Consider the following 13,046-nt stretch of genomic DNA (forward strand, 5'->3'; position numbering starts at 1 on the left):
TGTAACGCACACTCCCAATACAAAATGAAGCCCTTCCTGAGAAAGGAAAATCCTCCTACAGAACCCAGAAAATGATCACTCAATCCAAACACTCCCCACAGGTTTGCTTGGCAGAAAGAATGAAACCAAATAAGAGAATGACATATGAATACCTCCATTGTCTAAGCCTAGCACCGTGACTGCTGTGTGTGACCTTGGGAAAGTCACTTCACTTCTCTGTGCCTCAGTTCTCTCATCAGTAAAATGGAGATAAGAGTGTGAGCCCCATATGGGACAGGGACTGTGTCCAACCTGATTAACTTCTATCTAGCCCAACACTTAGAACAGTGCTGGTCATGATGTAAGTGCTTAACAAGTGCCGTAATTATCATTATAGTAACTTAATTATTATATTATAATATATTATGAATGTATTATGAAATTAGTGATATATTATTACTATATTATTATAGTACTACATGCCTGCCACCACTGGGTTTGATCTCCTGTAGGTTATGTCACCTTAACCATAAACTTTTAGAATACAGGTGATACAGCTAACTGTAAAACATAGCGGGATAGCTTCACTGCTCTCCATTACAGGAAAATTAGTTAGGCAGCCTTTATAGGGGAATCCTTTATTCAGCCTACACATTCAATCTGTCATTAAATCCTATGGGTTCAACCTTCACAGCATTGATAAAATCAGCCCTTTCCTCTCCATCCAACTGCCACCATGTTAGTCCAAGCACTTATCCTGTCTCTCTTACCTTGATTACTGCATCAGTCTCCTTGCTGACCTCCCTGCCTCCTCTCTCTCCCCCCACACCAGTCCATTCTTCATTCTGCTGCCAGGATCATTGTTCAGTATGTTTCCCCACTCCTCAAGAACCTCCAGAGGTTGCCCATCCACCTCCACATCAAAAAGAAACTCCTGTCCATTAGTTTAAAACCACTCAATCACCTTGCCCCCTCCTACTTACTTCCCTGATTTCCCTCTATAACCCAGCCCACACATTTCGCTTTTCTAATGCCAAACCTACTCACTGTACCTTGATCTTGGTCTATCTCATCCACATCCTGCCTCTGGCCTGGAATGCCCTGGTTCTTCACATCTGACAGAAAATCAATTCTCCCCACCTTAAAAGCCTTACTGAAGGCATGTCTCCTCCAAGAGGCCTTCCCTGACTAGGCCCTCATTTCCTCTTCTCCCAATTCCTTCTGAGTCCCCCTTGCACTTGGATTTGCTCCTTTATTCACCCTCCCTCAGCCCCTCAGCACTTATGTTCCTATCTGTAATTCATTCATATTAATGTTAGTCTCCCCCTCCAGACTGTAAGCCTACTTTGGGCAGGGAATGTGTCTATCAACTGCATTGTAGTGTACTCTCCCAAGTGCTTAGTACAGTGCCCTGCACACAGTAAGTGCTCAATAAATATGACCGATTGATGGAGAGGATACTAAAGGATACCATTGCCCAAATAGGCCCAGAATTGTGGTGTGATCTCAAATCAAAGCCCAGCACTTTTCCGTGACATCTCAATCCTGGGTGGGTAGGAATCTCTAGATTCTAGATAGGTTGCGGCAGGATTGTTGGGCACTGTTTGAAGGTGATAAGGTTGTCTGCTTTTGCCCTGAGAGTCTGGCTCAGCATGGCCAGGGTGGGAAGGGTATTTGCATGGCTGCTTCATTTTAGGGTTGTACCCTCAGTGAACTGGAAGCTGGCTTCAGCTTGGTGGAAGACATAGTTTTCCTCTCAAGCAATTTGATTTTGCCAGCCCCCCCCCCCCGCCCCCCCAAACACCCAAGATTTTTCTAGAGGGCAAGGGGACTGGCAGCCTCCTGTCATGTGTCCAGTGCAAGGATGTTTTAAGGTGCTTTATTGGCATGGTGCCTTGAATTTTTGGGAGATGGGGGTGACTGGTGGTGATTCTGCCATCCAGTGTGATCATTCCACTTTTTAAAATTCAGATTAAGAATGTTCCACTTGGCTGAAAAAAAAAAACTCTCTGAAATCCAGAAACACATTTGCTTAAGCAAAATGACTTTGTCTTACCCGTCACACTTTTCTTTGAAACAGAATGAAAATATGTGTAAGGACACGTAGAAATGGCATTTTACATTTTTGCAGTGGGCCCCCAATTTAAATGTACCAAACACATGTCAAGTGTGGTGAGGCTGTAGAAAATTCCATACTCAATTTTAAACATATGCTTAATGCTAGGCCTCATCTAGTTTGGCGTTGGGTTGAAGGTAATATGACATTCATGTTACTGTATCCTCTCTGAAAAGTAATCAAAACCAGGTCTTTTATAGTTAAAAAAAAATTCCACTGTTCCCCTCCATGTGTTGGCTTAATACAGATTCCCGGCCCTTTTCTCCAAATTTCCACAAAAAAGTTGCCACAAAAATGCAGCATGGCCTAGTCAAAACTAAAAGTCAGAATACCTGAGTTCTAATCCTGGCTCTGTCATCTGTCTGCTGTTTGACATTGGACAAGGTAATAAACTTCTCTAGGCCTTAGTTTCCTTATCTGTACAATGGGGAGAAGGTACCTGTTCTCCCTTCCACTTAGACACTGAGATGCATGTGAAAGTGGGGTAGTGTCTAATCTGCTTACATTTATCTACCCCAGTGCTTGATACATAGTCAACAAAGCAGTTAGTACAGTGCTCTGCACACAGTAAGCGCTCAATAAATACAAATGAATGAATTAACAGGTGCCATAATTATTATTGTCAAACCTGAGATCCTGAGACTCGGATTTGAAAATAATAATTGTGGCACTTGTTAAATGCCAAGCACTGTGCCACCAATTTTCCTAGATTTCCATTCCATTGTAAACAAAACATTATGCTCTTTTCCCATAAAGAAGAAATTTTCCCAAAGCTGCTTACCATCAAGGAGGTCAACCATGAAAGGTGCCTAGAAATGATGGCCTATGAAATTTTGGCCTCAACAGAATGTCATTTCAAGAATTTAAATTAGGAAAATTGATACCATTGATTAGCTAAACCTTAATGCAGCACACATTTATAATTCTAGATTAGAATCCATAGATAGATTGAAAATGAAGGGAGTCATCAATAGAAACATTTTTAGGCCGTTATTTCCAATTGGCTTGAAATGTGAATTTTTCAGGGTTTTCCTGGGAGATGAAACCACACTATCTTTAAAGGAACCAAGACAAAACTGATCAACACTACACATGAGCACTAAAGTTTAAACCAAAACAAATGTTCAGTTCAGCAATTGGCCTCTTTTCTGTGGTTTCTTTAATCACCTAACAGAATGATGTTTTATTGCAGAGGCTCGTTAATCGCTAGGAGATGGGGGATTTTATGCAGTCAAAATTCATGCCAAAAACTTTGTTCTCAGAGGTGGCTAGTGGCAATCACCTTTACAACCCCTTGACTCAGATCCTGAAATCTGCTTGGCTTGCATCAGACCACCACTGCACATGCTAAGCATTGCCAAAATCCACCACTCAGAACCAGTGGTTGCCAGAAAACTGTGGAGAACCTTTCCACCAACCCCTATCATGGAGAGGATCTTGGGCTGGAAACCTAGTCTACTGCTTTTTCCCAAAGAATGCTGTTTTCCATTAATTTACAGTACTATTTTAAAGAATATCATTTCCATTCATACAGAGGTCTTTCTTTACCATATCCCTTTCCTGCTTGACATTGCATCCTTCAGTGGTTTTCAGTGAATTTTTCATCTTTCAAAATGTTCTCAGCCTTATTCATTCAATATTGAGCGCTTACTGTGTGCAGAGCACTGTACTAAGCACTTGGGAAGTACAAGTTGACAACATATAGAGACGGTCCCTATCCAACAGCGGGCTCACATGGACACTTACTCTAAGCTACAACCATGTGTGCTATCTCTCTCTCTGTCTTTCACACCCTCTCTCTTTCTGTAAATGTGGTTGAGTGATATGCATTGTATTCTTCAGTAGCTTTCAGTGAAATCTTCATCTTCCAAATGTTCTCAGCCTTATGAAACCTAACTCTAACCTACAAGTGTGCATTCATTGTCTTTCTCTGTCTCTTTCTCTTTTTCTCTTCTTCTTGTTCCCGAGTGATTTGCATTATATGTAGAGGTATTTTTTAATATTCAAAGATGCTGCCACTAACTGTGAAATGCTCACTCTTGGTGTGAGGGTGGCATCTGTGATCTTTGCAGCAAGACAGATAGAGGAGAAATGCCCACAAACTAGCAACAGCAAGACCTCTGAGATGATTTCCTTGACTTTTCCAAAAGCATTTTGATATCCGCACTCTGGCAGCTACTAAGCAGAAGCAGCCGCCCTGAGCAGTTCACCAAGTTCAGCCGACAGGTGTTGGATGGGCTCGGGGAAAGGCAGTTGGCTGGAGCCGGGCACAGGTGACTCCTCTCTCTGGTGTCGGCTCCCTTCTGACCCCCGTCGGCTGACATCTAGTTGCATGTGTACACGATCTCTCTCAGGCCTGGAAGCCTACAGCTGCTGGGATTATAAATCTCAGCAGAAGTAGGGGTGACAGCCTATGTGATACATTGCACATACACAACTCCTCCCCGCATTTCCCCTGGAAGTTGGATTGGGCCGAACTAAAAGAGAAATGGGTATTGGGCTGGGGGCAGGTTGTAGATTTCATAAGAGAAGCAGCATGGCTTTGTTGATAGCGCACGGACCTGGGAGTGAGAAGGACCTGGGTTCTAATTCCGGCTCTGCCACATGTCTGCCATGTGACCTGGGGCAAGTCATTTAACTTCTCTGGGCCTCAGTTACCTCATCTATAAAATGGGGATTATGAGTGTGAGCCCCATGTGGGACAGGGAGTGTGTACAACCTGATTAATGTGCATCTACCCCAGTGCTTAGTAATAATAATAATAATAATAATGATAGCATTTATTAAGCGCTTACTGTGTGCAAAGCACTGTTCTAAGCACTGGGGAGGTTACAAGGTGATCAGGTTGTCCCACAGGGGGCTCACAGTCTTCATCCCCATTTTACAGATGAGGGAACTGAGGCCCAGAGAAGTGAAGTGACTTGCCCAAAGTCACACAGCTGGCAATTGGCAGAGCCGGGATTTGAACCCCTGACTTCAGACTCCAAAGCCCAGGTTCTTTCCGCTGAGCCACGCTGCTTCTCTACAGTGCGGGACACATATAAGTGCTTAACAGATACCACAATTATTATTATTACCATTATTTGCTTGTTTGCCTACCAGGCAGAACACCTTCCCTTTGTGTCATGCCATCCTGCATCTCAGCACTCCAATGTTTTGGTATATTTTCAGTTTATTCACTTATTATTTACATCTGTTCTCTTGTTAATAACTGCATTACCTCAATCCATTTATGCCTACTGTCTCCCTCTTTAGATTATGAGTTCCCCTAGACTAGCGATGGATGCTTTGAATGTTTACCAAGAGTTCAGCAGACAGAAAGAACTAAGTAAACACTGTTGGTGAATATGAGTGAATCTCTGAACTCTATTGACTCTCAATTTGGCCATTTGTAATAGAACCAAGGGATACTTGGTACCTTTACAGAGACCTTGTGACCATCTGGGAAGGGAACATGCCTACCAACTCTTATCCCCCTCCTTCCTCTCCCCCTCCCCCCCATTCCCCCCGTCTTACCTCCTTCCCCTCCCCACAGCACCTGTATATATGTATATATGTTTGTACGCATTTATTACTCTATTTTATTTGTAAATATTTATTCTGTTTATTTTATTTTGTTAATATGTTTTGTTTTGTTCTCTGTCTCCCCCTTCTAGACTGTGAGCCCACTGTTGGGTAGGGACCGTCTCTATATGTTTCCAACTTGTACTTCCCAAGTGCTTAGTACAGTGCTCTGCACACAGTAAGTGCTCAATAAATATGACTGAATGAATGAATGAACTCTGTGTTGTACTCTCCCAAGTGCTTAGTACAGTGCTCTGCCCTTGATAAGCACTCAAAAAATACCATTGGCTGGTTGGTTGATTGATTTGAGGGGCTGAAGGCTCAAAGTGTTAACAAGAGGGCTGCATCAAGGTATCCATCGATCAATCAGTGGTATTTATTGAGCACGTTACTTTGTGCAGAGCACTGTACTAAGCTCTTGGATGAGTACCATTCAGTAGTGTTGGTAGATAAATTCCCTGCCCACAGTGAGCTTACAGTCTAGAGGGAGAGGCAGTCATTAATAAAAATAAATAATTCACAGATATGTACATAAGTGCTATGGGGCTGAGGTTGGGGAGAATGAATACCAAATGCCCTAATGATGATGGTATTTGTTAAGCGCTTACTATTTGCAAAGCACTGTTCTAAGTGCTGGGGGGATACAAGGTGATCAGGTGGCCCCACGTGGGGATCACAGTCTTAATCCCCATTTTACAGATAAGGTAACTGAGGCACAGAGAAGTCAAGTGACTTGCCCAAAGCCACACAGCCAACAAGTGGCAGAGCCAGGATTTGAACCCATGACTTCTGACTCCCAAGCCCGTGCTCTTTCCATTAAGCCACGCTGCTCCAAGGGCATAATCCTTTAATTATATGTCTGGTCAATAGACCCTCTGTCGGGACAATCTGCTGAAGGACTATACAAATTCAGACCAGAGATTAAAAAGAAGAAATAATAAAGAGGCATTAGGATCAGTAATTGCTTATATAGACAGCATCAACACTAGTGGTTTACAATTTATCATAAATGTGTTGATATGTAGGGTGCCAAGATAAATAAGGCTAAATGTAAAGTCATGGCTAAGTGTTTAAAGGGAGAAAGTGCAGTGGAAGGAATGAAAATAGAAGATTCACTTGGGAAAGATGGTACTAAACCATACTGGAAAATAGTGCTGGAAGAGGTGAGAAAAAAATGGGATTAGGGAAATGTCACCGGAGAGCAGGATTCAGCTACTCCAACTTGTTTAAATCCCTGATGGATATAAATTGTATATGGACCCTGCCAGCTAAGAATGGCAACAAATCAAATTTAGCCAAGGGAACTAACATGTTTACCACAAGAACAGAAAGTTTGGACAGGGTGAATTAAATTTTCTGGACTGGGCTACTAAACTTTAATAAAAGGAGGGAGAAGATTGGTTTAGAAACTTGAGAATTCCTCTATCCTGACTGAAATCATGAGGAGAAGAATCCTCATTTTAAAAAAAAGCTTGGAAAGAAAGAATTCAAACATATTAAAAACTGAAAAATGATGTATGCACATACTCCATAGGTGCCGCTTGCACACCCACACAATCTGTGCACGTATGTGTATCATATGGAATGTGTGATTTTTTTTCATGATTCACTGTTAGCTTGCAGTTTCCTGGATTTGGAGGGAAGTTTGTCTTTGTGTAAAAGAAGAAGGCTGCATTCTTTAGTGGTGAGCTACTGCCCGATTGTCTTTTGATACTTTTAGAAAACAACAACAACAAAAAATGCCCCAAGACTGAGAAACAAAATAGGAAAAAAAAAAGGTTGAATCTCGTAACTGACCTAGTGATTCACTGGCGGGGCCCGGGGGAAGGGGAGGAGAATCAGAAGGCCAAACAACCCAGCACTTTGTAGGCTGCAGCTGACTTTCACAAAGCTGAGAGGGTCCAATGTGGAAAGGAAAGCTGACGGACACCCCACCTATTTACAGTTAGGAATTTGACGTTCCCGAGTGTGACATTTTATAGATGATTTTCAGAGTGTGTGTGTGTGTGTGTGCTTGCACATGTGCCACGGAATTGACAATTTTTCAACAAATCATTAGCAGAAAGTGTTAGGGATATATTAATCCTGATGACATAATTCATGTCCATACTTGTAATATTTAGGTCTAGCCATAAGCCAGGAATAAAGCAAAGGAGAAGATTTTTTCTACCTTTGCATTTGTTGCATCAAGAATCAATCAATGGTATTTATTGAACACTTATTGTGTGCAGAGCACTATACTGAGCACTTGAGATACTGCATTGTGCATTTACTCAAACTATCCTTCCACTCTGTATGTTCTTTCTTAAAAATCTCGTTTTCTGCAGTGAACTGTTCTGGGTTTTCCTTATTTTGTCTCTGACTTTTGTTTTCTTTAATGTACTTTTAGTTTCAAAAGGGGATTTTGCTTTTTTGGAGTTGTTTTTGGACACATTATTCAGTGGAATTGTTATTCTTAAATCCATTTTAATATCAGCCTATCTCTGGGTTTTCTGTTCTTCAGAGCTATGATGAAATAGGCAGTGCCCTATAGTTCCTTTAGAAATGTTTATTTCAAAATTTGTCTTAGACTTTCATTTCCATTGAGGGAAAAAAAAAGGGTCTCCACAGAGAAAATAAGGTCAAACTAACTTAATAACATTCTTAGATAGCTTAGCTAGCTGGAGCAGCACAGCTGTTGCTATCCCACTCATTATTATTAATGAGCTGGATTCTGCTGGCTGCATAGGAGGAGAACATGCTGCCTCGGGTCCATGTGAGACCCCTATAGAGGTTTAAGTCAGCCAGGATGATGCATCTCCCACCCCTGCCATCGTGCCCAGGATAGAAGCAGTGTTGGTTGTCCTTGGGTCGAGCTTGACCTTAAGGAACCAGGGTCCAGTCAGGAGGCTTGTCCTGAGGGCAGAGCAGAATTACTCTGCTGGCAATGCATTGCCTGTATAGCTGCCCTTGTGAGTACAGCCATCCCTTCTCATCTCTTCTCTGAGGTAGACCTACTCTAGCCCAGGCCCGTCGCTGAGACCAGAACGGGGACGGCACATGGTGGAGCTGGCTAGTCAGAAATGTTCTGGTTTCTCGAGGGTGCCCTGGCTTCAACTAGTTGATAACGAGGAGGAGGATCCCAGGAAGGAAGTTGCTCTCCCTTTCCGTGATGACAAGAAAACGGTGCAGCCTGTAGGCATCAGATGGGCATTTGGGCTCACTGTCTGCAAGGCCTAAAGCTAGGTAGCAATCCATTGGTTCACAAACCCTCTGATTTTGATTGCTTCTGTCATAAATCAGTGTTGGTGCCTAATGGTAATGCCCCTTCTGTCAAAGAGCCTTTTGTTTGGCTTCATTATATTTTATTTTAAGGTCAATCTCCAGTCCCTTCTTTTTAGACACACTGGCACCCCCCTCAACAATCAAAACCAGATTTCAGGAGTACTACTGGGTATTTTACAATTATTTTTAGGTTGTGTATTTATGCAACCAGTTACCAAAATGATTATACCAGTTTTACTAATTTTCAGATCAATTTTCACTTATAAAAATCTCAATTACGTGTATCCTGTATTTAACTTTCCTTAACCTCAATCGACCTGGGGTTAAAGAATTGAAATAACTCTAGGCAAAAACCACCAACCTAAAATTAACGCAAGCATTTTATTCTCGAACTCCCTTTAAAAACTCTTCCCAAATGTATTCATTTTAACTAGAAAGGGAGTATAAGTTATTTGAGAATGAAAGTAGAGTAGCTCACAGAAATATTCCTGATCCAACAATTTTTTCATAGGTTAAGTGATGGGTTTTGGGGACATTATTTTCCTTTGGCTTATCCACAGTCAGGTTCCATTGAAGTTTCATTCAGTCTCACAATTTGGTGGCTGGATATCTCTGGCTTCTGAAATAATCACACACTGAATTGTGCGCACCTTGAGATCCAAACTTAAGATGAACTAGGCAGAGCCACGTTCTATTTATTGGATAATGACAAATGGGGATTGGTTTATGCTAACTGTCTCGAATATGTTTTGTGCAGTGAGTCAGGCACTTGTTCATGATAATACTTATGCTGTGGAGGATGAGGTGGGGATGGAACTGTCTGAGGTGGAAGAGACTGCATCTGTTAGCAGTTATTTTGCATCAGAAGACACAACTGAAGATTCTGGAGTTTTGAGTTCTCCCTCAGACATCATCTCTCTGGATTCCCAAAACAATGGCGTGAAGTCAAAAGACATGCTGGCTTCAGATCAGGAAGAGGCTGCTGACCTAGATGGAACTGATGTGGCAGAATTTTGCCCCCAAAGGAGTACTTCGGATGAGAGCGATGACTCTGGGATTATTAATCAGAGGTAAGTGCCCCCTTTTATGACAGTTGGAGATCTGACTGAAGTTAAAGTGTGGAGATGAAGGGTTTCTGGGACATGAGAAACCAGATGCACTGTCTTCCTATTTTGTTGTTTCCTCTGCCACGGTCCCAGTAGCTCTTGAACAGTCTAAGAAGTGGGCGAGACTGCATGATGGTCTGATAGTGTGCAGGACAGTGAGCTAACCCTTTTTTGTCTTTTGTCTTTTTCACTGAGAACTCATTATGTGCTGAACACTGTATTAACTAACCAGTCACTCAATGGTATTTGAGTGCTTACTGTGGATCGAGCACTGAACTAAGTGCTTGGGAGAGTGATATAATAAACCCCTGAAATGACACAGGGATGGGGTTTGAGGGGCAGCTATTCCTTAGCTTCTGACACGCAACTCTGAAAGTGACTCCTTGACTTGGAACCGGTTGGAGAGGTACAGGGGGAGAAAAGGAATTTCTGTGGATCTCATGGCCCACCAATCAACATCCAGCCTTAGGTTTTTTAAAGAGAAATTTAAAGCACAATTCCAAGTACATCTTGATTTTTCAATCTGTTTTCCTATTCTTACTGTGGTAGTTATGTGCTTCCTAAGTGCCAAGTACTGTCTAAGCATTGAGGTAGATACAAGATAATCAGGTTTAAAAAGTCCCTGACCCACATGACGCTCAAAGTCTGAGTAGGAGGGAGAATAGGTATTCAATCCCCATTTTACAAATGAGGAAACTTGAGACCTGGAGAAGTTAAGTGACTTGCCCAAGGTCACACAGTAGGTAAGAGAGAGGTAGTGTGATACAGGGGAAGAGCTGTGGCCCTGGAAGTCAGAGGTGCTGGGTTCTAGTCCCAGCTCTACCACCTGACTACTGTGTGGCCTGGGCAAGTCACTTAACCTCCCCATACCTCAGTTTCCCCATCTGTAAAATGGGGATAATAATACCTGAACCCTACTTCGCAGGGGTGTTATGAGGTAAAGTAAAGGTGCTCTGGAAATAAAAGCATCAAACAGAACTCAGACAAGCAACATGGCCTAGTGGTTAAAGTACAGGCCTGGGAATCAGAGGACCAGGGTGAAGTCACTTAACTTTTCTGTGCCTCAGTGGGGATTATATGGGACATGGCCTTTGTCCAACCTGATTATCTTGTATGTTTCCTAGCACTTAGTACAGTGCTAAGCGCTTAACAAAAACCATAAACAACAACAAAAAAGTAGTTTTAGAGATGGGATTAGGACTAAAGTCCTAAAAGAGGAATTAGTAAAAATACTCCCTGATGGTCTGACTGGTGGTATCAATATGAAGGACTTTCTGATCTTTTCCCTGACAAAAATTCAGTGAAGCAAGGATGTATTCTAGATTCGGTCACAGTCAACCTATTCTGCAGGGCCATGATTGAGACCATACCAAAGGATATGAAAGAATGTGTTAGAGTATGTTTCCTGCTCTCTGGGGGAGCTCTTCCTAATCAGCATTCAAAGAAACCCCTTTGAAACAGTGCTACATGATCCTGCTGAATATTGTGCTCTTTGAGCAAATGCCCTTAAAAGCATGCAAACAATTATAAAAAGTGGTTCAAAGTGCTATGGATTGATTGCCCTGAGACCAGGGTACCTGTACCTGGCAAGTTTACATCCAGCATATTTTAGGACCTCCATTGGTCAACATTATAATAATAATAATTATTATAATTGTGCTATTTGTTAAGCACTTACTATGTACCAAACCTGTACTTGATGCTGGGGTAAATACAAGATAATCGAGTCATACAGAGTCCCTATCCCACACTGGTGGAGGGAAGAGTGTCACAGTTTAAGGAGGGAGAACAGGTTTTGAATCCCCATTTTACAGCTGAGAAAACCGAGACTCAGAGGCCTTAAGCGACTTGCCCAAGGTCCCAGAGCATCACAACAGCTTTCTTGGAGTGAGGAGAGTACTGGCATGACAGTAAATGAGTGTCTCAAATGACTCATGCCCCATGACTATTAAAACTACTAAAAATTAATAATAATTATTATTATTATGGCATTGTTAAGTGCTTACTATATACCAAGCACTGTACTAAGCGCTGGGGTGGATATAAGGAAATTGGGTTGGATACAGTCCCTGTCCCACATAGCGCACATAGTCTCAGTCCCCATTTTACCAAATAAATTATGGTAAAATGTGACTTCTTTTAGTGATGATGGGGTCTCCCATTGCAAAAGGATGAGCCTCAAAACTGTCATGAAGGACTGAAACCTGAAAGAAGGAATTGATTATAATGCTGTGCTTTGTGCTGTGCAAATCACACTGTCACACTGTCTCGTCTCTGCCAACTGGGTTCCAGTAGGGGCATGGAGTGCAACATCTTATTGTACTGCACTTAGTACAGTGCTCTGCACACAGTAAGCGCTCAATAAATATGATTGATTGAGAAAAAGATCTTCTGCCTAGATTCAAATGAACAGTAATTAATTTGTTTTGTTCTCCAGTATAAGGTCAGTTGATCAATCAATGATATTTGTTAAGAGCTTACTGTATGCTGAGCACCGTACTAGGCACTTGGGAGAGTACAGAAGAGTTGGTAGACATATTTTCTGCCCCTAAGGAACTCACAGTCTAGAGGTTGGAGGAAAAGCAAGGATCCAGCCCCTATTTGTTGCCAACAATGTTAGAACATAATTCAAATCATTCCTCTGTCTTTACAAAGCTTGAAAATTGGATATATACTGGGGCCACTTCTTGGGTTTAGCAATAGGGCTATGCAGTAGGTGATATTAGAATCCAGTTACTCGTTTAAGTCTATTTGAAGTTGTCCTGTACACAGTCTTGTATTCAGTAAAAGTAAATAGAGAGCCTGACATAATTTTTTTCCTTTAAAAACACAGCCACTAAAACTGATAGACCTGTCTCCTGTTGACAGGTCTACTTTGGCTGGAGTCCAAGAAAAATAGGAGACATTCAAATATCATGTTGTACATACTGGATAAACATTACCCATGGCATTTTCTCACACACGCTTATGATTCATGAAAGAACATGATAACCTTCAGGCCGTTCTGTCATAAAATA

The 13,046-nt window shown here is 41.9% G+C and overlaps 1 protein-coding gene across 5 annotated transcripts in view; it reads left to right on the plus strand.

Annotated features, from left to right (window-relative positions):
• COBL (cordon-bleu WH2 repeat protein) overlaps positions 1–13,046 on the plus strand; it is a 236,994-nt gene that overhangs the window by 196,809 nt on the left and 27,139 nt on the right. For all 5 annotated transcript variants that reach the window (XM_038760048.1, XM_038760052.1, XM_038760050.1 and 2 more), the window contains one exon: positions 9,681–9,993. In XM_038760048.1, the coding sequence (XP_038615976.1) occupies positions 9,681–9,993 (313 nt within the window). The remainder of the gene's footprint in view (positions 1–9,680; positions 9,994–13,046) is intronic.

This window comes from Tachyglossus aculeatus, chromosome 18 (assembly GCF_015852505.1).
Source record: "Tachyglossus aculeatus isolate mTacAcu1 chromosome 18, mTacAcu1.pri, whole genome shotgun sequence".
Lineage (NCBI taxonomy): Eukaryota > Metazoa > Chordata > Mammalia > Monotremata > Tachyglossidae > Tachyglossus > Tachyglossus aculeatus.